The sequence below is a fragment of the Saccostrea cucullata genome, unplaced genomic scaffold, assembly GCF_032062105.1.
Source record: "Saccostrea cucullata isolate Sc308-1 unplaced genomic scaffold, CSIRO_AGI_Scuc_v1 ctg1124, whole genome shotgun sequence".
NCBI lineage: Eukaryota > Metazoa > Mollusca > Bivalvia > Ostreida > Ostreidae > Saccostrea > Saccostrea cuccullata.
In genome coordinates, this window is record NW_026929674.1 from 317,095 (window position 1) to 332,874 (window position 15,780).

At 33.3% G+C, this 15,780-nt stretch overlaps 1 protein-coding gene across 1 annotated transcript; it reads left to right on the forward strand.

The window, feature by feature from the left end:
* Window positions 1-1,020: 1,020 nt before the first annotated feature.
* On the forward strand, window positions 1,021-14,898 carry LOC134281754 (putative methyltransferase C9orf114 homolog). The gene is made up of 4 exons (XM_062764188.1): window positions 1,021-1,123; window positions 2,737-2,976; window positions 13,670-14,011; window positions 14,366-14,898. Exons 1-4 carry the CDS (start codon window positions 1,076-1,078, stop codon window positions 14,852-14,854), a joined length of 1,119 nt encoding a protein of 372 aa, XP_062620172.1. The 5' UTR covers window positions 1,021-1,075; the 3' UTR covers window positions 14,855-14,898.
* Window positions 14,899-15,780: the final 882 nt, after the last annotated feature.

A 15,780-nucleotide genomic window follows, 5' to 3' on the forward strand; every position in this document is an offset into this window, starting at 1 on the left:
TGGAAACAGAGCTGCAGTAAATCCTGGATTTACGAACTTTATCTATTTCAATTTGCAAAACACTGGATACTTTACAATCATTGAGACCACATGGAATGCAGTTATATAGGAAATCTCTACTAAAACAAGAATGCACTAGGATAGTAGCTATAATTTAAAATTGACGTTTATCTCCTTCATCACCCATAAAAACGTATTTACAACTCATCAAAAAAAAGACACAATGGTTCTACATGTATAGTGACACGTAGGTGTGGCCCCGAGTCTTAACGCAGATTTATCTAACGACTAAGGTAAGTTTGTTTTATTTATTTTTACGTATTGGGGGCTGCCGCCCCCACACCCCCGCTTAAAAAAGCGAAAACCCATTTAGATATCTTTTTTTCTCGCTTCGAGAGTTTCTTACACAACAAAATGGCGTCGCCCATCATAGTTGATACGTTGCTAAGTTTTTACGCCGCGCACTCTCACGCGCGGATCTAGAATCAAAATGGCGGCCGTACCGGTAAAGTGCATTCTATCCCGTGTTTTTGATTTGATGAGCGATGTTGCTATGGTAACTAAAATTGAAAATTCTGTAACTTTTTTAAAAAGCTACTCCTACAGTTGTAGATTGTAATCTAGCCACAAAAAGAGACTTCATCAAGGATCATTATTCTATTTATTGCTTTTGTAAAGTTCCCTGCTTCCTTTCTCTTCCTTTATTATAAGTACAAACCAGTAGAGCTACAGTCTCGACAGAGATTCTGGTTATTTCTAGATCTAGTACTATGCTCGCATGCAGGGCTCTGTGATGTTTTAAATAATTATATTCGACATGCGAATGAAAATACTAAAATATCAAAATATTGTTAATTGATAGAATATCGTCAATGTACGAAATTGAAGGTTACATCAAAATACAACAGCCAGTGAAAAATATTTTGTTGAAGTCACAAATGCTGTTCCATATATTTGCGCGAGTTATCTTTCCACACTAGAGCTCTCTAAATTCCAAAAAACAATTTTAGTGTAGGTGGTATATGAAGGAAATTCGAAAGGAAAACTGTAAACACGTGTGGAAAGTTAAAACACGATGGAAAAGGAAAAGAACGAAATCAATTATAAGCGAAGTGAAGAACAGGTAAAATTTTACACATCTTTCTCCTTTTTAGAATAATATTGTCTTGGTTTCTCAGTTAACCTCATTAAAATTAAAAGGCCCTTAGAGCAACTTTCAGAATGTAGCTATGGAACATGATTTTTAAAAGCACTTCTCAGATTGAAAAGCAATGCTTTATATTTAAGAGCCTTCAATACCATTTCCAAAACAGCTTCAATTTTTAAAATCGGTTGAAAAATTAAAAAGTTATGATATTTTTTTTGTTATCATCTTTTCCTCTCTTGAAACAAAAAGTGTTGCCATTTTTTAAAAAAATTAAAGGGACAAAATCTACTAAGCTGCAGTTCTTCATTTAATGCAGATTACTTTTAAATAAGTATGTAAACAAAAATATGTATTTAAATTGTTTTGTAGTGTATATAATATATTAATAACATGAAAATCAAATATTGTATGGTTGCCAGAAATTTTAAGCTCGAAATGTGCTCATGTTTTCAACCTCTTTTTTATTCTTTGCAAGATAGAAACTTGTTAACATGATCAGATATTTCTGAAATTGCATGATTTATTTATATTCTGACATGTTCAAGAAGATAAATGACTCGATTCTAAATCCCATAATTTCTCATTAACCTACTTTTATACATTACAGATGTTGTTTCTCTCAGTCAGATGTGATGTACAAAGTTCTGCTTGATTGTACTTTAATTTCTAAGTTCAATTTAAAGTATTGATTTATTTTAACTTATACATGTTATATGAAGTAAATCAAATCGATCTGTAATCTGTAGTTGATATGGATAAGCTTGGCTTGATAGGTAAAAGGGGGGGGGGGGTAATGAAATGCTGAATGGAATCATCAATTGAGTAAGCTATCATTTCTTGAGTGTATTTGTGTATTTAGTAAACCATCTTCAACTTTTAATTAATAAAATTAATACTAAACGTTTAAAGCCGACACTGTTATAAGCTGCATACCCCCCCCCCCCCACGGCACGACCTTCATCGTATGCAATCTTACAAAGTAAAAATAAACTAAATTGTTGAAAGCAAGATATGCACATAGTGTTGTGACCTTTTTGCACCTAGCAATTAACTAGGATCCTGACAGCAAAGGGCAAATAACCTTATCGGGCAAAAATAAGCCATATGTGATATAACTTGATCTGGCGTTGAATACAAGGTTTTAAAAAATATTTTAGATCAAATTCTCATAGAAATTACTTCACTGTTTTATAAAAATCAGGTCTTCTTGATGTATATTCGGAAATTCAATTTTTTCTCTCGAAAGAAATATTTCATTTTTACTTTTTTCCCATAAAAATGATGCACTTAATTGATTTTCATCGATATACACTTGCAGTAATACTTCAAGAAGGTTTCTGAAAAAAATTTAAGACTGTACACGTCATCGTCTCACTGTACCAGCCCGTAATACACTACCACCCTTTTGTTTATTTTTTACACCATTTTTTGACAACAAAATTTTGGCAAATTTTAGAGTTACTGCCCTTTGCTTTTCCATTGCTACAGAATGTTCAGTGCGTTCTAATGTTTTTTTCTTGCTTTTCGCTTGTATGAATCGGAAATTACTGGTTGTAAATCCTGTCAAACTATTTTTGTTACAACTGTAGCGAAAAGATTGGAAGAAAATACGCGAGGAGAGAAGGGCACAGAAAAGAAAATGGAAAGAAGAAAAGCTACTGAAGAAGATGGAAAAAGAAGCAAAGAAACAAAAAGAAGAGGAGCAAAAAAGTGAAGAAAATTCCACAGAGAAGAAAGGGGGACGACCCTACACTGTGTCTATAGCTCTACCAGGATCTATTCTGGACAATGCGCAGTCACCAGAGCTAAGGACCTACTTAGCAGGACAGGTAGGCTGAGATGATGCAGTTTATGTAATGTCCTGTTAACATGGAGTGTTTAATTCGCAATAAATTAATGTGAAGTAAACGAATGCGAATCAAACTAATGCGAATCAAACTAATGCGAATCAAATATTGCTTTCACACGACAGCTAATTGCGAATTAAAATTTTAGCACGGCTATTTTGACGTCATTTGCAAATCACGTCACCTTATGCAGAAGCAGATCCATTTGACATAATGGCAAAGTGTCTGTATACACATTTTAATGATTAACAAAAGAACTATATGCGGTATATTACATTTGTTTGCCCCCACAAAAGTCAAATTTTGAAAACTATGTTGAATTGATAAGTATAACTTTTTGTTTATAGTTGAATTTTGTTTACCAGATCTTCATCATTTGGGAAATTCAAAAGGTTTTATAAAAGAAAATCCACTTGACTTTTTATATCTCTATGAGAAACGCAGTGCTGTGTTTGATACAACGGGTGAACTTTTGTTTATAATTATCTATCTGATTTAATGAGTTATTTTACACAACATCTTTCAAGGAATTTCTTGGATTTACAATGAATCTCAAGAAATACACTTTTGAATCTCTTTATATTTTTACCGGAATTATCGATCTTTTCGAACTTTTCAATGCATGAAGAGTAAAAAAAGTCATTATTTACATGGAGGGAAAATGGCAGCGATGTCGTCAGGTTAGTTAGAATAATCTAACTGTGTCTCGGTACAGGCCCTCACCACAGTTAGAATACGTCCCATATACTTGTAATGTAGCAAATCGGAGCGGATCCGCTCCGAAACGATTTTGAAGAATATAAAATGATTTGCACCGGGAAGAACAACCAAAATAATCAAAACAAACCTTCTTGAGATTGCTTATGCCTTTTATCCCCAAAAATAATCCATATAAATACGCAAATCCAATTAATTTTCTCAACATTTTTCTCGCGATTCAAATTACCGGCCATGTTTACATTCGGAACTCTCTAGATTGTTCCAAGTAAATGCACTATGCGAGGGGTGCGTCGATTTACCCAAAAGGACCCAAAAGGACCCAAAAGGAACCCAAAAGGACCCAAAAGGAACCCAAAAGGACCCAAAAGGACCCAAAAGGAAATCAGAAGGACTCGAATTAATATATTATAATACATTGAAAATTAATAATTTGAATTAAATTCTGAATATTATATTATAAATTTACCTAAAAATTGGCAAAAACATACATTTATATTGTTGCAACTTTTCTTAAAGAAATAACATACGACTTTTATAACACATCAATCATTAAATCTGGTCAAATATGCTTTGATTTCTTTTAGCTGAATTTAACAAAGTGCACTGTATTATTCTATTTCTCCTTCTGTTTTATTATATCTTATTATATGATATTTGATAAATAAAGAAATAAGTTTATTTAACATGTTTAATGACATGTTCTAGGCATATGGTATCGGGGATGGGTGGGGGTGGGGGATGGGGGGGGGCTCCCACCTCAACCCAAACACGCACTTTACCCTCAAAAAACTAGTTTTAGTTTTAATAAAATATGAAAGTATTCATTATATATCCATTTAATCTCTTTATTTCAAGTCCTTTTGGGTCGTTCTTAATTTCCTTTTGGGTCCTTTTGGGTTCCTTTTGGGTCCTTTTGGGTTCCTTTTGGGTCCTTTTGGGTTCTTTTGGGTCCTTTTGGGTCCTTTTGGGTAAATCGACGCACCGCTATGCGAGTTATCGCCCGTGTTTTTTTCTGCTACATTACGAATACACGGAACGAATTCTATCGTTAAACCGGGTCCGTAGGACAATATCATTTTAACGATAGAACATTCTATCTATCGTCAGGTGTGTGTGATTTTGGTGAAGATTCCACAGGCACTTGTTTCTGTAATAAATTTTTGACCTATAGTATAATAATAACACAAGGTTGTGTTATTATTATACTAGGGGTCTAAAATTTATTACAGAAACAAGTGCCTGTGGAAGATTCTGAAGAAACGGCGATATATTATTTGAAAGACTGTGGTAAACAAACCTTTCACCACCTCAGATATTTGAACTCTAACTCTAAGGGTATAGATCTGCCCGAAAGCTATTTAATTCTATCCAGATCGGGTGTCAATGTAATCACGCTGACACAGCTAAAGAAAATTTGCCAAAGAAACAGACGCGTTTGGTCTGTACTGGAAACGGAGCAAGATATCTTGTGTACATCCCTTTCATGGTTTATCTAAAACGAAACCAGACAGAAGCATCACACCAGTTCTGAGCCGGAAACTTTGGTTGCGTCTACAGCTGTCAGACCCGATAGGTGAAGGTAATAAGAAATTTGTCAAACTGACCAAGTTATGAAAGAATATCCTTGAATTATTATATTTAAATTTAATTTTTTTCCTAAACAAGTATTGCATATATATGATGCCTAAACTTGCTACTTATGTAGTTAAAAGTTTATGGCAACAAAATAACTTAACAATAGGTTTAGCTGCAGATCTGTAGCTCTCCGAAAAAATACATATTAATGACATCCCGGAGAGCTATAGTGCCACCCATTGAAAAAAAAAATGTATATTCATTGCATACAAAAAGTTGCACATAGTTCTGGATTAATTCTTCCAAATTCTTACCTCAGTTGCAAAAAAACTAGATTTCAAAAAAATCTTACTCCTCTTTAAAGTACTCTTACATATTAGTGGAGTGACAATCCTAGAAAAAGATGCTTAGTTTTCGAGTTTAATGGACCGGCATACCCTACGGCTGAAAGTTATATTTTATAAAAGAGACTTCCCTCCTCATGCATTTTCGCCTGGTCGTAGAGTTTTCTCAAGTCAAAATTTTTTTTAACTTGCGATGAAAGAGAAAAGAGGGGGGGGGGGGGGGGAATTTAAGTCATTGATTTTACTTGCTGATAATATTTTTTTTCAAAGATTAATTATAAATTAAAAAAAAAACTAATTTTTGTGTGATAGGATAGCTACAGGTATCTTAATTAACAATGCAAAATTAATCAGGAATATTATTTGTCCCCCCCCCCCCTTTTTTTAAAAAAAAACTTATGTTTTGTAAATGAAACTGCGTTAATTTCAACAAAATATATTCAATACAATTATTTCATGCAATATTAATAACGAATGTTTTCTTAAGCGTTAGAATGATTTATAAGACAATGATTTCTGATCAAATAAACCGCACTTTTTTAAAGACATCCTCACACTAAGTCTTGTATTCTACTTGATCTAAAATGTTTTGTGTAACTGGAAACGGATTATATAATCCCATTATGTCTATGACAGTGACTTCATCGATCAAAATATTGTTAAATATATTAAATTGGCTTCTATTATTAATAAGATAACGCTAGTTGCTAAGTTTGAATTTAAAGTAAGTAATTCATTAGCATTTGAAAGTAATTTTCCTTTTTTCAATTTAATAAAAATACGTAAAAGACAAACATGTCACTTTCCCTCTCATTCTTGTTTGAACAAGGTATCTTGCATGATTGGATATTGCCTTTCTACTTCATAAGCAATACAGATTAACGCAAGTATGAAACAGAAAGAGAAAAAAAAGTTTTTATTATTTCATCTTAAACACTGTCCATCACTTTACAGAAACTATTTGATGTTTCCTTCGGAAATATATTTATTGTTTTCTAAAGCAAAAACATGGACATTGTAATTATTCAAACTAAGAGATACATATAATTTGTTTACGCATTTCCTCATTTACATATACATACTGCCAAAAATTAAACTCTGTTACTTTAATCCTTTATGAGCGGGGGTATCATATTTTGCTTACAGTACTTTTCTTTTGAAAAGACGTACAAGAAATGAAGATATGAATCAAACGGAACCGTAAACGCAATCCACTGAAGTTTTTGCTTGGAAAACTCATGGTTCTGTCATAAGAAAGCTTTTTCGATATTTTCCTTTCGAGAAAGAATTGTCAGTTTTGCTTCAAGAATTAATTGTCTAATATTAATTTTACAAATTTCAATGGAGACAGAAGACACTATGTATATACGGTATCTTTTAACCAACCACAGAAACAACAAGGGGTTTTCAAAATTCTTTTTAGGACTTCTGATGAAATGACAAAGATTACTGAGTATTTAGGCAATCAGCCTTTTTTTCAAAATTCAAAGATATTTCCAGTCAGCAGATGAAAAAAGCCACGCACGACATGCATTTAATGTGAATATTGCCACTCGATCAACATTTTGCCATGTTCTAATTATTACATATATCTACCCACCTTAGTATCTTTTTAAGGATCGGCTATCATTACTTTTACAGTGTAGCTCTTTTACAAATTTTCTACTTTTATAGTTTTCAAATGAAACATATTCTTGAAAAGTTAACAATTAAGATATACCTATACGTGCATGTACATGAAAACCAATGAATAGAAATTACAGCTCCAGCAAACGTATTACGTCTTTAATTTAAGCCCACCCCTTTTCAAAGAATTGCAACTTTAACACCAGTACGTGTTTAACATCTTTAAAAACCCCAAAATCTACACGATGTAATCTGCTTAGTTTATGAGTAAATGCTTTATCAAAAGTTCACCAAATTAAACGTAAATTTTCAAATCATAGACAACATTCATTGATAAAAAATTGACCTTTTTAGACAGAGAAATGAATAATATTTAGACTTTAAGTATTCTGTTGTCTGTCCTTTGGATGAGACCGGAGTACCGAAATTCAGTGTGAGAGCAAAGATGACCTATAGAATTTTTATTAAAAAAGCTTTTCAAAGAGCATCAAACAATTTCTTTAAAAAATAATAAAAACATTACATTTAAAAAAGTGCGAAATTTATGGTCATATTTCTTTTTTTTTAGGGGTGGTGGGGGGGGGAGGGGTTAGGGGTGATGGGTGATGTTGTTCTTCTTGTTTTTATTTTTCTTTATTTTGTGTACTAAATATTACGTCATTGTATGTAAAGAATAACGTACATTAGCATTAAACCTTTTAAGTTTAAATAAAATACTATAAGACAAACCTTTCATTTTACAGACAGACAACAGGGCATTCTTATTCAATTATTCGCTCCTTTTCCATGAAATCAATATATTCACCGAATAAATAAAATTCCTAAACAAATATACATTATTTTCATGAATTACTTGAACTTTTCTTCATATATACAATATTATGGTCAGATTTCATTCATTGATCTTTGATCTCCCTTTATTTTAAATTTTGACCATAGAATTTTCTACGACCGGGCAATAATTATTGCCTGATAATATATCTGACCAAAAAAGTACAAATCAGCCGTAGGGTAGGGTGGTACATTAAATTCAATTTTTTGATGGTCATGTCACTCCACTATATGTACGAAGCGTGTTTGACTGAATTATCTTGCAAATCAAAATGGCATTATAAATAGGAATAATTTTCAATGATCTCAATTTTAGGGCCAGAAGACCTATTAAAAAATAGTAATGTTTTGATGTGGAAAAAGGGAAAGAATGTGCTAGGAACACATATACACGGATACACACATTTTTGTGTGCAATAAATATGCATTTTTTTCAATGGGTGTAGCTTTCCAGTCTGTCTATATTTTTTTCAGAGAGGTACAGTTCTGCAGTTACAACAGGTTGGGACCACTCGCCCAAATGGGATATAGTTCCGTTTGGAATATAATATTCTAAATGGATATAAAATGTGCAGTGCAAAAAATGAAAATTGCCAAAGTAATAAAAATGCTCATTTTTTACACTGTAAATTTACATCCCATTTAGGATGTTATATCCCAAACGGACTATTATATCCCATTTGGGCATGTGGTCCCAACCTGCAACAACAGAAACACAAAATATGATGTTTTACTGAAGAACATGTAGGCTAGAATGAATACATAGATTATTCCCCATATCATGCATATGAACATGTGTATCTAAACACAACGGAGATCTCAGTTTTGGTGAACAAGTTCTGGAAGAAATAAAAGGTAATTACTTTTATTAAATAAATATATCATAAAAATATCCAGTTAATACAACATTAGGGATGAATCCACATTTATTAGCTCACTGAGCCGAAGGCTCAAGGGAGCTTTTCTGATCACATTTTGTCGGTCGTCCATCTATCCGTCTGTCTGTCAACTTTTCACATTTTCGACTTCTTCTCAAGAACCACTGGGCCAATTTTAACCAAACTTGGTACACAGCATCCTTGGGTGAAGGGAATTGAAATTGTTAAAATGAAGGACCAAGTCACCTCACAAGGGGAGATAATCAAGAAAAGACAAAAAAGGGTAGGGTCATTAAAATATCTTCTTCTCAAGAACCACTGGGCCAAAAAAACTGAAACTTATGTGGAAACATCCTGGGGTAGTGTAGATTCTAAATTGTTCAAATCATGACCCCAGGGGGTTGGGCGGGGCCACAATGGGGAATCAAAGTTTTACATAGAAATATAAAGGAAAAATCTTTGAAAATCTTCTTCTCAAGAACCACTGGGCCAGAAAAGATGAGACTTGTTTGAAAGCATCCTGGGGTACTCAGGGTAGTGTACAGATTTCAAATTGTCTAAATTATGATCAGTGGGTAGGGTGGGGTCACAATATGTATTACAAGGGGGAAATCTGGTAAAGAACAGAATGGTCAAAGCTTCTCAGGTGAGCGATGTGGCCCATGGGCCTCTTGTTTTTCTTTTGGTTTTTTTTGTTCGTTGGAGTTGGGTGTGTGTGTAGATTGACCAAATTATGCATGCCAAACAAGACACGTATTGATATTGGATTTGTCCCTTATTATATACAGGCCCATGTTTGCCCAGCTCCTGATTTGTATTTTTTGAATGGACTTTTTAGCTTGAACACTGTTTGTTATCTCCATATATTTTCTTTTTACTTAGACAGAGTTGAGCACCTGACCAATTCAACCAGTGCCACAATACCTCCACTTAATCTTAGAGATTGCACTGAAGTCAATGGTATGATGTTTATGAATGGTTTCATTAAACTTTCAGACTATGCAAAACATTAATTAGAAAAAAATCTTTAAGTCACCTGAGTTTTTCAGGTGACATTTTCCTATTAAATTTTGTCTGTCATGTGTAGATTCTAAATTTTACAGTTCATGACCCGAGGGGGGGGGGGCAATATTAATTTGCAAGGGGGGAAATACCTGGTTAAGAACAGCATCATGGCTAAAGTTCCAAAGTTCCTGGCCAAAGGGTGAGCGATGTGGCCCATAGGCTTCTCTTTTTGTGATTACTAATAATTTTATATAAAGTTTAAATACATCATAAGAAGAACTTACTACAATTTCAGATTTAAACAACAATGCTAATCCTGCAGAAGAAACTTCAGGCAGCAGAACAGTTTGACAGTGTCCAAGCAATAGCCAATGAACTTACGGAATAAATGGCTGTGACTGAAACTCATTAAGTTCAATATTTGTGTACCGGTAGTTTTACTTATAATGTTTATAAAAATAATACCTGTACTCAGATGTGTATCCCCCATATAATTACTTTTAATTCATTGACATTTATTCTTGTTGGGATTGATGATTTTCGATGGTTTCCACAAACTATTTTCATTTTTTTTTGAGATGTTATTTCATTGATAAACTGTGTATTTTTCAATAGAATGAAAGTACATCTTTTCCGAAATTTTTTTTATTTGTTCTCAAACATGATACATGTACTTGGGTAAAATATTTTTTTCAGAATGTTAATGTAGAATTTTGAATGTTTTTTTTCTTTTTCTATAAAACCTTCCATTACAGTTTTTATAGATTTACAGTCATATTACATATAATATTACTTGTACTTGAATTTATTGCATGGTGGTTAAGTAAATCCATTTACATTCAAATCATGTTGTATTAGAGGACAGAAACAATACAAGTAGTTTTATGGTATGAAAATTGCATCAATTCTTGTTTTAATTTTTTAGCAATTGTGGCCTTGTGTCTCAAAGGATTATTGGAAGTTTAAAAAAATTTGTAAATGTGGTCTTATAAGTACATTTCAACCGGATGTCCTCCAAAGTTCCAAGCATACATGTCTATGGAGCTTATTACTTCATCAATCATCATACTCTCCTTCAACTATACTTACTGAAGATATTTGATATTCAAAATACATGTAAATAGAGATGTGTACATTATATTGTAATGGAATACTTTTTATGCACCTCGATCCATAGATACGGGTCGTATATTGTTTTGTCCTGTCTGTCTGTTTATCTGTTTGTCTGATTATCTGTTTTTCTGTTGTCAACTTTAACCTTTGCCATAACTTTTAACTTGTTACCTTGACTTTGACCTATATATGAAAAATAACTTTTTAGAACTTCGTTGCCAAAGGGTGCATAGTGTTTCACAAACACATCTTATTTTTATTGAATCATCTTTAAAAATATTAGTGAAGTTAATTCCCTCCAAACTCTTTGATGTTTGAAAATAATTGTAAGAATGGTATATTAGTGCAATCTTTTCAGAATGTTGTAATTGAGGCAAAATTAATATTTTTTTATACTAGATGTAGATTATTATGTTCATTTTACAAAATATGTAATAAATATTTAGATTTGTCACATTAAAGAACTAGGTCTAATATGGGCTGAAATTGGCCATGTTGATTTAAAAATTGGTAAAAGTTTGTTTTCATCATAACATTGTTATATTTTATTATCCGACAAATTCCAATTTTTGGTAAAAACACTATTTAATGACCTTTCAAGGAACAAAAAATTTTTTTCTCTCTTTACTGTGTATCAGGTTTTATGGCTCTTAGAATTAAGGCAAGAAAAATTTATTTTTAGAACATCTTGAGATAATTAGAGTTGTCTCTCGTTGAAAGTTTAACAAATTTAAAAGTTTTATAATGGCAATGATTAACACTGTTCATATGTGTATAAAATACACCATATCTTTTCCCAGAAATTTGTTTGTAATAAAGCAAAGCTGTAAAGGTAACTGGTATTTTTCATGTGTTTTATAACATTATGACCATTTGCCAATGACAAACATAGATCGTGCTCATGTACACTATGCCAATCAGCAGATTTTGACCAAATTTACAGAAAAGTCTTACAATACCTTGAAATGAATAAATATAATAATGGGAAGTGAAATTGAGAACCTAACATGAATAGCTCTCTGCATGGTTTTCTTATAGACTCCCTCTTAACAGAAAATATTATAGTTCCAAAGCAGTGTATTCACAATTTTTGTTTTTATGACGTCACAAACTACAGTCGTGTGCCAAAAGTGAAGATAATTTTATTTTTTCTCTATATATTTCATTGAAAACAACATTTTTTAAAAGCATTGGCAAATGGTCAATTTTTGTCCAATTTAATTATTTATTTCAGTACTTAAACCAGAAAATGTACAGTTTTCTTTCTTTAAAAGATCATTAAATATTTAGTTTTTACTAAAAGATTGTTCATCAATTGACATCAGTTCTAAAATTCAAGATCAACGTTGACTATATAATTCATTGTGAGTATGTGACTTAAAAATTCATGTCGCAGTAAAATTACAATATTTTTAAAATATCAATACTGATCAGATAAAAAATATTGCTTATATCAACTACAACAATTTATTGGATTACCATGAAATTTGTGATAAAATCTGTCAAGAAATGTTGTCATACCAGTGATTTTAAAAAATGTAGTTTTCAATGAAATATATAGAGAAAAAATAAAATTATCTTCACTTTTGGCACACGACTGTAGTCTGATTTTATATCCTTTTTCAGAAAAAGGACAAAATGGACAATATTTCAACAATTTTAGCTTTTAAAGTTATAGAGCGCATGTGTGTTCAGGAACAATATTGACATATTTCATTGATATTATCATTCTACACATTATATCAAAATATTTATCCTGAACACACATGCGCTCGGTGACTTTTATATAAAATATCGACGAAATATGTACATTTTTCTGTAAAATTCATAAAAAACTGAAATTTACGTCATATTTGTGACGTCATTACGTACATATGACGTCATTACTTAATATGAAATTATTCAGTGCTTTGAAGTCAGCATATACTCCCCTGTTTAAGGACTTAATTAAATATTACTCCATCAAAGTTTGATTTGGGGGGCAAATATTGGTTAATACCGCATAAAGTTCTTTTCCTTAGTTTTTCACTCAAAAATACCACAAGTACTGTACCTATAGCTGACCACTGACAAGTAGCATTTGACTAAATTTTGCCATTACGCATGCATCAGAATTTAATTCGAATTAGCTTCGCTTAGCGTTTACATGGAGCTAATGCGAAGTAATTTAATGCACAGTAAACTAATTCGAATTAAACTAATTAGCATTAAATTCTCCATGTGAACGTTACACTAAGCAAAGCTAATTCACAGTAACTTTACGTTTAATTTGAATTTAACTCTCCGTGTGAACAGGGCATTAACAAAGCCAGAAGTTGTGCGAATCTCAAGTAAAATCGTTGGGGGTATTTATGGAAGGGAAATACTTTGTGTTTTGCTAGAGATGTACAATGCCTTATATGCCTGCATCTCAAGTGACAGGAATTTCACATGAATTTCATGTGAAAAAATAATACCAAACTTGCTTTTACAGTTTCTGTATTTTTCTACAACATCTGTGCTCTGCAATGATTATTCCCATACAGACAGTAAGAAAGCTTTTAAGAAAATATTTGCAAAAGTGAAATTAATTCTTACTTACAGATTGCCAGAGCAGCTGTGATCTTCAACATTGATGAAATCATCATCTTTGATGAGATATTCTCTAAAGAGTCCTCCATAGAGGGAGAATTCCAAGGAGTGGGCAAGAAAGGTCATGCTAACGTCCAGATGGCCCGGATCCTGCAGTATCTGGAGTGTCCTCAGTACCTCAGGAAATCCTTCTTCCCGCACCACAAGGATCTCCAGTATGCAGGGATCTTGAACCCTCTAGACAGTCCCCACCACATGAGGGCAGAGGATGAAGTGTTGTACAGAGAGGGGGTGGTCCAGAATAAACCAGTCAAGGCGGGGAAAGGATCACTGGTCAACTGTGGGTTATATAAGGTAAGAGGAGAGAGGACTGCAAACTTCACAATATTTAGGGGGATTTTTACTGTTATTAATATGGTGTCTCAAAATTCACCCTGCAAACAGTTTCCTGTAAAGAATCATCTTAAACAACAAACCTATACCCTTTGTAGATTCGTTGACTTCTGCAAAGATAACCCCAACACAAGTGCTTTGCTCCTGAAATATCCAATTTTACATATAGGGTATTAGAAATTTAGAAGAGTGTGAATTATGTCATGTAACTAAAATTGATAGATCACAAAGGTAAAAATTGAATTCAATAGTAAGGCATGGAAGTTACATGTATAAACAAAACAGACTGATACACTTTCAAATTTTTTTTCTCAGCAAGATGTACAGATAGACAAACTTCTGCAGCCAGGAATTCGAGTCACTGTGAGGATTAACCAGTACGATTCATCGCGGAGGATACTGAAGGGCCAGGTTGTCTCCCCGTCCACCCCGAGGGAAGATTCTGGTCTATACTGGGGCTACTCTGTCAGACTCGCCAAAAGTATTGGAGCAGTATTTACAGAGTGTCCGTACAAGGACGGCTATGACTTGACTATAGGGACGTCCGAGAGAGGGGAGTGTGTGGACGATGTGAAGATTGACAAGAGTTTTGGTCATGCGCTGATTGTATTCGGTGGTGTACAGGGACTCGAGGCAAGTCTGGAGTCAGATGAAGCACTGGACATTGATGACCCCAGTCTGTTGTTTCAGTACTATATGAACACTTGCCCTAACCAGGGAAGTCGAACTATTCGTACAGAAGAAGCTATTCTTATCAGCCTTGCCTCCATTAGACCTAAATTAACAGGGCTGGGGAAAACTTGATGTTTTATTGTATATACAGGTGTAAAAATGTACAGGTAGAAAATAAATGTAATAAATGTTGATGATATCTTTTATATTTAATAAACACAGTAATAATATCTACTTGAACAAGCTAATTCAGAGAATCCGTGTCTCCTATTTGTAGAAATAAATAGGTGTCTTCCTCAGGCCATAGGGAGTTGTGGTATAAAATGTCATTGCAAAAGTTCAAAGGCCTTTTGATACATGTATATTGTCTAGAATCAAAAGTATTAAAATTGACAGAATTTTTTATTTATCACCTTGACCTTTTGACCTCATGAGCAATATGTGTCTTCTTTCCATCAAAGGGAGTTCCTATGCTCAAAGGTGTCTTGAGATATGTGGAAATGACAGTGTTACAGACAGACAACTGTACAGAGAGACAGACACAGACGAAACTTAGAGTCGCTTCTGGTTTCACCTGCAGGGGGCCTAATGTCTTTGGTGCATCTGGAGACAGAAGGTTACTTTGTGAATGCAGTGTAACCATTACTCTTCCATACTAGTTTTACTGTGAGATACTTTTGACTTGGTCCCTTATTTGACACCCCACAAGGATATGACTCCATTTTGCTGAGGTCACAAAGCCGAGGGTCAAACCAGAAATTGGATAGTGAATTCTCAATATTCTAAGAACCATGTGCTTGAAGGTCATACTATTTTGGACATAGGAAAATATTGTCTGCTTAGGATCCCTTTCCTTGACAGATCTTTAACTTGTTACAGTGTCTTCCCATAAGTAGCAGATGACCTTTGATTTGAGGTCACAAAACCATGGGTCACATGGAGACAGATAGACAGTGACTTCTCATGCAATATTTTAAAGAATCATCTGCTTTTCAGAAGACATCAAATCTGGTATACATGTACTGGTTCTATCTAAAGAGTAACTTACACCTATTGAT

Excerpts from the sequence above, each read along its gene's own strand:
- LOC134281754 (XM_062764188.1), top strand. The coding sequence starts at position 1,076 with ATGGAAAAGGAAAAGAACGAAATCAATTATAAGCGAAGTGAAGAACAG. Across the intron at positions 1,124-2,736 it reads ATAAGCGAAGTGAAGAACAG|CGAAAAGATTGGAAGAAAAT; the intron begins GTAAAATTTTAC and ends TTACAACTGTAG. Across the intron at positions 14,012-14,365 it reads TCAACTGTGGGTTATATAAG|CAAGATGTACAGATAGACAA; the intron begins GTAAGAGGAGAG and ends TTTTTTTCTCAG.